The sequence below is a fragment of the Montipora capricornis genome, chromosome 10 (assembly GCF_036669925.1).
Source record: "Montipora capricornis isolate CH-2021 chromosome 10, ASM3666992v2, whole genome shotgun sequence".
Taxonomy (NCBI): domain Eukaryota; kingdom Metazoa; phylum Cnidaria; class Anthozoa; order Scleractinia; family Acroporidae; genus Montipora; species Montipora capricornis.
Genome location: NC_090892.1, coordinates 50,658,354 through 50,667,986, shown reverse-complemented (window position 1 = coordinate 50,667,986; position 9,633 = coordinate 50,658,354). Strand labels below are relative to the sequence as shown.

General features: G+C 39.5%; 1 protein-coding gene across 1 annotated transcript; it reads left to right on the top strand.

The window, feature by feature from the left end:
• Nucleotides 1–3,101: 3,101 nt before the first annotated feature.
• On the top strand, nucleotides 3,102–5,036 carry LOC138020987 (uncharacterized). Its single transcript, XM_068867866.1, has one exon. It carries the CDS (start codon nucleotides 3,102–3,104, stop codon nucleotides 5,034–5,036), a length of 1,935 nt encoding a protein of 644 aa, XP_068723967.1.
• Nucleotides 5,037–9,633: the final 4,597 nt, after the last annotated feature.

The window sequence follows — 9,633 nt, the reverse complement described above, 5'->3', positions numbered from 1 at the left end:
GTATTAGTATGCCTGTTTACAACGTTCGTAATTTGATCATCTGTTGAAAGATGTTGCCCAGAGAGGGGGAGAATGCCGGGAAGACGTAGGAGAGCAAGACGAGTCTCTCCTGCAACTTCCTTTATTCTGGGAAGATGTTTGCCGTTCCCTCCCACCCGAACGCCTGACTCAGGTGTAAATCAGATCGACGCGAGAGAAAGAAAGAATGTGGTTTAAAATGGACAGTAGTCTGCAATGGTGGATTTTAAAACAATTTTGGGCCAAAAGCGATCGAAAAAGCCTTCTTAACCTCATTAACCTTTAGAACAGGCCGGTTAGCGGGGCCAGCGCGTTATTCTGCAGGCTAAACCTCATAAAATGTTAAGTTAAGATTTCTACCGTTGTTGGACGGCAAAGGCTAAACCTTAGCAATTATCCTGCCAAAACTGACTTTCCAGTAAATATTCGATTTGTTTTGAGCGGGTGTTACGACGCCATGGCACACTTGAATGTTGTGTGACTGGAACAAAAACAGTGTCATTCGCCGATGCTTACTTATTGGCACGGAAACTAAAGATAGGGTCTTTAATAACGAGAAAGTCAGTCTGTTGTAACCACTAAAAATGTGATACACGAATTATTTTGTCAGTACACATTTGTTACTCCACTTCCAGTATCAAAACAAGTAAACACATGTGCATTAGCAGTATGTCGCGCAAACAATAAACGGATGCTGTAGATGGTCAATCTCATTATAATGCCTGATAGGGGACTGGTTTTACCGTCATGTAGGACGTAAGTGATTTTCTGTAAGTTTCTCCGCGTTGGCCCTGTTTGCCTCACTCACAGGCTTATTTCTAAGCTTAGTACAATGAGGAAATGAAATCTCATCTTTCAGAGGGCGGGGGTACATCGCCCTATTCTGCTACTTTGACACGATCATGACTAAAACACCACACGAGTACATACGGGTAACATACGAGTAACATACGAGTAACATACTGAACATACGGATACATACGAATACATACGACTAACATACGACTAACATACGAGTAACATACGGATACATACGAGTAACATACGGATACATACGAATACATACGAGTAATACGAATGTTTTTCTCATAAAGGAAGCTCTAATTATAGGCCTTGCAGGCATTTTTCACGTCAGCAAACAAGTACCCGGCTCAGTTTGAGGGGGGAGGGAGGGGGTGTTGATCAACCCCCCAAGGCTTTCGTTAAATTTAGTCACAGTAAAATAAATTCACATGGAGTGCAAAACCCTTAGCTTGCGCTACAAGATGACAATATATTTTGGATGTCGCTTATGTCGTGTGACGTCATCAGATCCGCCATCTTGATTTCACTATTTCAGCTTAAGTTGCCTATGATAAATCAGTGCAAAAAATCAGTGCAAAATCAAGCCAGAAAGCTTAAATGGGGTAAAAGATTATGACAGACCTGCTCTGACTTCCTTACGTGTCTTAAATGTAAACTGGCCTGACAGTCATAATCATCTACGAGAGCAACATCCAAAATATACTGTCATCTTGTTGCGCAAGCTAAAGGCGGCGAAATACGAGATACAAAAACCCTAAACTTGGCGCGCAACATTATTTCGTTGCAAGTTTGGGTCGATTTCTCCCGTTTTTCACCTTGCATGATCAACTTGTCGCGCAACAAAAACATTTGTTGCGGGTTGAAGAAAGTTATTGCGAAAAGTAGAGCGCAGATCTACTCTGAGCAACAAATTTTGGCTTTGTTGCTCGTTTTTCATCAAGCTCACAACTTGTCGCGCAACAAATGTGCTCTTGTACTAGGAAATCAACCACTCAGCGCCCTGCATTTCTTCAACCCGCAACAAATGTTTTTCTTGCGGGTCAAGTTGATCACGCAAAGTGAAAAACGCGAAACATCGACCAGAACTTGCAACGAAACAATGTTGCGCCACAAGTTGAGGGTTTTTGTATCTCGTCTTTCGCCGCCTTAAGGGTTTTGCACTCCATGTGAATTTATTTTGCTGTGACTAAATTTAACGAAAGCCTTGGAGGGTCTATCAACACCACCCCCCCTTCCTCAAACTGAGCCGGGTACGTGTTTGCTGACGTGAAAAATGCTTGCAAGGCTTATAATTAGAGCTTCCTTTATGAGAAAAACATTCGTATTACTCGTATGTATTCGTATGTATCCGTATGTTGATCGTATGTATCCGTATGTTACTCGTATGTTACTCGTATGTCAGTCGTATGTCAGTCGTATGTATTCGTATGTATCCGTATGTTCCGTATGTTACTCGTATGTTACTCGTATGTTACCCGTATGTACTCGTGTGGTGTTTTAGTCATGATCCTTTGACACATTATTTATAAGAAACACTGATTGAAATCAGTATAAACAGAAACAAAATATGTGATAACACAAGCTATAACAACTTTAATAATTCCGTTATAAATTAAAACCTAGAAAATCCCCTTCCACACCCACATTCCTATGGACAGTACTTGACATCCTCGCTGAAACAGGCTAAGTAATAATCGTGTGAGTAAGGCAAATGCGGAGAAACTTACAGAAAATCAATTATGTCCTATATGGAAAACTATTTCAGTCCCCTATCAGACATAATAATAAGATTGACCATCAACAGCATCCGGTTATTGTTGCGTGACGTACGGCTAAATTGTGGACTTGTTTTGATCCTGGAAGTAGTTTTTTACGACGTAACCTAAGACTCCGGGGTCTTAGGTCCTATGCCATAGTTTTCGTAACACCCGTTTTTGAGCCGATACGAGCACACACAGTCAGCTCAAATGGATCAATCGTCTGACATTCAAAAACGAAACCGGAATACGGTCATTTGTTTCATGACGAAATGCTCATTTTCTTTATTCCTTAAACGATAGACATCAGCGTCAGCAGTAGTTTTAGTGCTTCAGATGAAATGAAATGAAACTGAACGATCAAAAGATATCGCCTGATCATCGATATCATTAAACCTTCCTGACAGCAATTGAAGGTTATGACGTGTCTCTTCAGGTTTCAAAGGAAATAAAGTAGGAGGCTCAATTTGCTTCTTCTAAAGCCAGTTCGAATTCCAAGACCTCAGAGAGCTTTCTGAAAAGATGCACCGTGAAAGCCAAGACAAAGGACAACAGAAGCCACTCGGTCAAGGCGAATTCGAAGAGAGACATCACCAAAACTATGAGGCGGGCAAGAAGGCAGCCATTTCTTCAAGTGAGAGCAAGGATGACACAATTACTTCCTTAAATATGTTAAAGATCACGATCGAAGGTCTTTGCCCAAATTCTGAAATAACACCTCCTCTACCACCCAAGTTAATAGCACCTCCTCTACCACCCAAGAAAAGAGCATTGTCGAGCACATTTGATGAAAAGAGCGAAGTACGATCCGATGTTCCTCGACCAGTTCCTTTGCCGCGGAGGAAGTCGAACGGGCGGGCAAATTCCACAAAGTGTTCAAATGAGAACATTAACAACGATTCTGAAGATGCAATGCTACAAACAAAACAGCAGGTTGATTTCAGAGAATTTGTTCAATCAAAAAGAACTATCTCGGATGATCACGAGACTGATCCTTTCCCTGAATTACCCCCTCGACCTATATTTCTGCGGCCATCGGGAATTGACATTGCGCATGCGGAAATGGAGAGCCTCCTTGCCCAAGAGGACGATCCGCCATCGCTCCCTGCGAAAAAAGGAAAGCAAAGTTGTCGAACATCCTGCAAAAACGAGCAAGCTAGAAACGAAGACAAGCGACCATACATAGGAGGTGACAGTCCGACACCCCCACCACTACCCCCCAAAAACGAGTTTGGCAGTGGTTTGGCATACTCAGTAGTCAATGTTTCAGATTGGAGAAAGATGGAGCAGAAGTGGTTTGGGTATACTGAGGTGAAAGACAAAGACACCTCTTTAAAGGAAGACTGTGTCTTCACAGATGATAATTATGAGGAGGTTGAAAATGACAAAGCCAAGAAAGGCACGCGACTGACATCGAGTGAAAGAAATAATGAACTCCTTCGACAAAACGAATTTGCTCAAAATGTTGATTTGGAAGACAGTGACGACGAAAGTCATTACGAAGAAACAGAGAGCTGGCTGCAAACACCGCCCAAAGTCGAAATTTCAAGCCGGGAAGCAAAACAAAAGGAAGAAAAAAAGAGGAGGCCATTAGATACAATTTCCCGCGGCTTCAGCTCCGGTGAAAACAGTAATGAGCCCTTAAAATGCTGTGAAAAAACAAGTTACGCAGAAAAGAAGGACGTTCTTGAAAGTCCTTCAAGGAAATTATTTATCCGGAGGAAAGAACAAAAAGAAGAAGAAAAGACGATCCCATCAGCTCGACATTTCCGCAACATTGGCGCCTCAAAGTGTTTCGGAAAAGCAGGTCACGCAGGGGCGCGCCCAATTGGATGGATATCGAGCCGTAATGAAGAGGATTTCATGGACATTAACGACATCGACCACTTTTTGAAAATACAGAAAAAACTGGGTAGAGCACTTTCCGAGGTGGAAGATCTCAAAAAGCGAGTTAGGCAAGAAGAAGATTTAACAAAAGAAGAAACAACTTCTTTGCTCAACGGTAATAATAGAACAGACGGAACCACGAGGAAGCCAGAAACACGTAATGATATGAAGCCGGATAATGGTGAAACTGAAGCCACTATTGAAGCGCCTTCAACCATGTCTTTCAAAACATTGAAACAGAAAACCCAAAATGAACCAGGGATCAAAGATAACTTGGCACTGAAGATGGTGGGAGAGGAAGAGGCACAAACATTACCCTCACCTATAGATAACGTTTCTGGAAAAGAAGCATCAATTGACGAGGAAACTGGTAAAGTAGCATCGAACGATGACAACGAATACGTAGAGTATTTTGAAAGATCATACGTCAATCAGGAGATCTTAATAAAAACCGACTCCGGTTACCAGGTTAACGAACCAGCACAACGAAAAACGCACGAAGACGAAGAAGATACACCATACTACAACACCGTCTGCGCTGCTAATTTGAGGCATAGTCATAAAATATGATGTAAACTTTCCACACATTACGCTATTGCTATAGGTTTGGAGCTTTTTTGTAGTGCGCACTCTCAGAGCACGAAGCTCTTTGTCGTTAGTCTTTCTATCGCAGTCGTAACGGCCATGATGTAAGAAAAACGGAGAAACAGTTTTGAACCAGTATTGCAACATGCATGGAGAAGCACAAGGTGGTTTGGCGGGAGTAACTAATCGAAGCTCCACCAAATTTTTAAATCAATTTTATTTTTGAACGAGGCAAATGTAAAGTAGCCTGCGAACGCAGACCTATTTCCGGCGTTCGTTTCTCCGACCGCCGGAAATACTATTTCACAAGTGAAAAAAAAAAAGATTTACTTGAACATATGAAGAGCCCCGGATTGGTCCCGGGGGATGAGTCTCTATCGATTCGAATCGATGCTTCAGCGCCCTTTTTTCCGGCGTCAGCAACAATGCCTGCTTTTTCACAATTAGTATTTAGTTCTTATTAACCGAGCGGGAGGTCTGTATGAGAGAATCTTGACCGAGATCGCCAGTACAGACCGAACGCAGTGAGGTCTGTACCAGCCGCCGAGGTCAAGATTCTCCCATACAGACCGACCTAGCTCGGTTAATAAGATGTTTATTATATGGCCAAACAAGAACAATTTAATTCGTTTAATGTAGCTGGTTTGTACTAACTGACATTTTGCTTGCGAACGGCGATGAGTGGCGATGAGCTGAACTTAATTCTGTCAAAGTTTGCTCGTCATCCTCTCTTTTGTCATCATGCTGTTTGGCACTTCCATAAATAAATATTGGTAGAAGAAAATACTCAATAGGGCCGTTTATACGAGAGAAAATAAGCCGCGGCTAACTCTGGCCGCGGCTTACGTAAGCCGCGAACACCCCGTATAAATGGTACAAAATCTACGTTCACGGCTTTCTCAAGCCGTGGCTTATCCTGGCCGGGGAGTTAATACTCGTATAAATAGTTCCTTTCGCGGCTTAGGTAAGTCGCGGCCAGAGTTAGCCGCGGCTTATTTACTCTCGTATAAACGGCCCTAAAATTTTTGCATTTTAGTTTGCATCTTTTCACCGCAAAACATTACCCGTCTAGATGCCGGTCTAGATGGGAAAATCTAGACCGCGGTCAATATCGATTTTAGCCAATCAAATTCGTGAACTTGGTAGTTTCCAGTCCTTGTGAGACAGAGCCATATAATACTATATATTATTGATGAAAGACGAGATGGTAGGTAGTCGTAGTGTGTTGAGCCCAATTGGCTACAATCCGTCATACAAGTTCGCTTAGCTACATGTAAAACTCTGAATTTTCATCATTCAGTTTTCTAGTTTGTGAAACAATAAGATATTACTGATACGTCGCAGTCCGATGTATTAAGTGAGGCTACGTAAGAGCAATATTTTATTCTTGCAGTTTACAGCATCGGAAGCTGTCTTAAAAAAAGTATTTTCTAAGTACAATATCCATAAAAAGTTATTTTCAGCTTAAGAGAAGCGGAGGATTTTATTCACAATCGTGATCGATGGTAATAATCTAGTTCTCCGAGATAAAGTGGAATAAATTGCATCAATAAAACTCTTTTTCGACCTTGTTGGAAATAGGATCTAAATTTAGTACTAATCGTTTGGCTCATTAAGGTTTGTTTACGTTTGGCCGAAATGCTTAATGGTTTCTGTGAATCGTTTTTCGTCGGGTCTTGATCCATCCAATCAATCATATCATGTTAATCTAGGGTGTGCCAGAACAATAGAAACTATTATATAGATGATGTTTTTTGGAAGTGTTTTTTTGACACAACGTTGAACTAACAAAGTTCCCTAAAGATCTGTCACATCACGAGCTAGTACGTCTGTGATTTCTAATTTTAGCGTGATTCCTATTCGCTGGCTCTGATTCAAGAGAAATTAATTGACCTTCTGGGCCCAGTTGTTCGAAAGCCGATTAACTTAATCCAGGATTAGCGTGAACTTTTCTTTTATGTTTTCAACTTTTTGGTGAAAGTTTCTTTTGCTTATTTTTGTTTTTTTAAAATTGACTTCTTCTAATGTAAAGTTTTGCCGAATATCAGCGTTGAACAGCATTTTAGAGTTGAGAAATAAACTTCTTGGTTAATTTTTAATCTGGTATTAGAGTTAATCGGCTTTTGAACAACCGGGCCCTGAGCGCTAGCGTAGTGTCACGTGACTTTTCATGTAAACAAACCTCGAAAGTTCGGACATTCGGGAAGATCGGACACACATGTAGTACATCCAAGTCATGCCAGAGTGCTCAAACTAGCGAGCTAGTGAGCATGCGCAATTGCTAGCGGCAATGGCTCATCCTAGTAGAGTGCTCAATTTGAACATGTTGAAAGCAAAAGCTTTGTAATGTCAAAGAGCTATATATATATATATATATATATATAGCTTGAATATCTGTAATGGTTGACCAAACGATAAACTCCCAACAGAAGGATCCAAAAGGATGCACGTTGTCTCCTCAGTTAGTATTTAAAGTTGCATATAAACTGGAGAGGAAGACAAAACTTCTCGAAGGTCCAGGAAATTTAATAAAAACGTTTCGGCCCTTCGGCCTTCCTCAGTTAAAATTTTTTAAAATAGAGTAAAAGTTAAAAATCTAAGGATAAAATGACCTAATTATTACAGCAGTGGAGACTATATAGTCTCTGAAAGACTAACAATGGCTATTGTAATGGAATACAATTAAGTAGTAAATTGTATGGTACAATACAAGCCAAAACTAAAGCTTAATCACTAAAAGAAAAGTAATGATGTAATACTAAAATCTAGAGTTATGCAAGTGATTCAATCTATTTATGTAATACCGACTACAAATTAGATGGGACTACAATGGAACCAAGAAACCTTTTTATGGAACAATAAGCGCTGTGAATTCCGTTCAAAAAAACGGATCAATTTCAATGTTCCATAAAAAGGTTTCTTGGTTCCATTGTAGTCCCATCTAATTTGTAGTCGGTATTACATAAATAGATTGAATCACTTGCATAACTCTAGATTTTAGTATTACATCATTACTTTTCTTTTAGTGATTAAGCTTTAGTTTTGGCTTGTATTGTACCATACAATTTACTACTTAATTGTATTCCATTACAATAGCCATTGTTAGTCTTTCAGAGACTATATAGTCTCCACTGCTGTAATAATTAGGTCATTTTATCCTTAGATTTTTAACTTTTACTCTATTTTAAAAAATTTTTAACTGACGAAGGCCGAAGGGCCGAAACGTTTTTATTAAATTTCCTGGACCTTCGAGAAGTTTTGTCTTCCTCTCCAGTTTATATGCAACTTTATATATATATATATATATATATATATATATATATATATATATATATATATATAGATAGATAGATAGATAGATAGATAGATAGATAGATAGATAGATAGATAGATATATACACCCGTTTTCAAAAACGTTGCAATTTCAAAGTATATATGATATATATATGCCTTTTGTTTTCTCATCAGAAAGGTGTTTAATGAAAAAACAATAGGGGTCATTTTTACAAATGGAAAGAATAGCTGCTGTCAAACCTTTTGAAGGCTTTGTTTGAATTTCACCAGTTTACCTCTTTCTAGTATCTTAACATCTGTACGCTGGAAACTCAAGTGTTATTTTTTCCTAACTGAAAGAACTGCTTGGGTTATGAAGATGGTGATTACTGGTCAGTTCTTTTCCGAATTACCTTGAAGAACGGAGCAGTTTCGCCCCATGTCTCAACTTAAAGGCCAAAAAAAAAAGAAAAAAAAAAGTTGAACGTAAATTACTTTTGGAGAAAGTTAAGTTGTAGGAGGTTTTCACATGACGTCATCGCCGCCACGTTGGTGGACGAAAACAAAAGATCTCTCATTAGCTTCTTTTGTTCGTCCACCAGAAGTCGTACTTTTCTCTATTTTGTTACTGGTGTCTCTAGAGTTTGGTTGAAAACCTCCTATATTTCATTACTTATGGCTTGATCTTTCCGTTTTGAAAGGTGTCTAACGAATTCATAATTGGATAATGTTTGTTGGGAATATTGTCTTCGCAATTCACTTTGTTCTTGTCTTTCATATACCGGATCCGAAATAATTAATGTCCATAAAACAAAAGAAGAACGTGAACATAATAATACCGAATTAGCAAGGCCTAATTGGAATAACAATAATTCTTTTGTCCTCCACCATTTTAGTCCAGTATATGAAAGTCTCCCCCAAAACACTTATTGTTTGCGATTTCTTGTCATCTCGACAAAGCCACGAGTTATTGTCATCCTCCTGATGCAATAGCGAGGAAGCATTAGTACCACTTTACTCATTGTTTCGCTTTTAATTCTTCTCGATTTCGGCCTTGCTGGCATGAACCCCGTGTACATGGTGAATCATTCAAGGCTTAAATGACTTCAATGAGTCATAAATTTTGCTTGGTTCGGAGGTTGTTTTGTTGGCGGGTTTACAGACCACACCTCTTTGTGATAGCTACCCGTAAAATCTTAGTTCCCGTAATGAACCTTTAAAAAAAATTAGGATTAAAGAGCTCCCGGTTGAATCAATTAAATACTGTTCCATTTCCCTCAAATAGCTTGTGGAATTTTTCTCGTCAAAT

What these genes read in the sequence shown, in the direction of transcription:
- LOC138020987 (XM_068867866.1), top strand. Translation starts at nt 3,102, where the DNA reads ATGCACCGTGAAAGCCAAGACAAAGGACAACAGAAGCCACTCGGTCAA.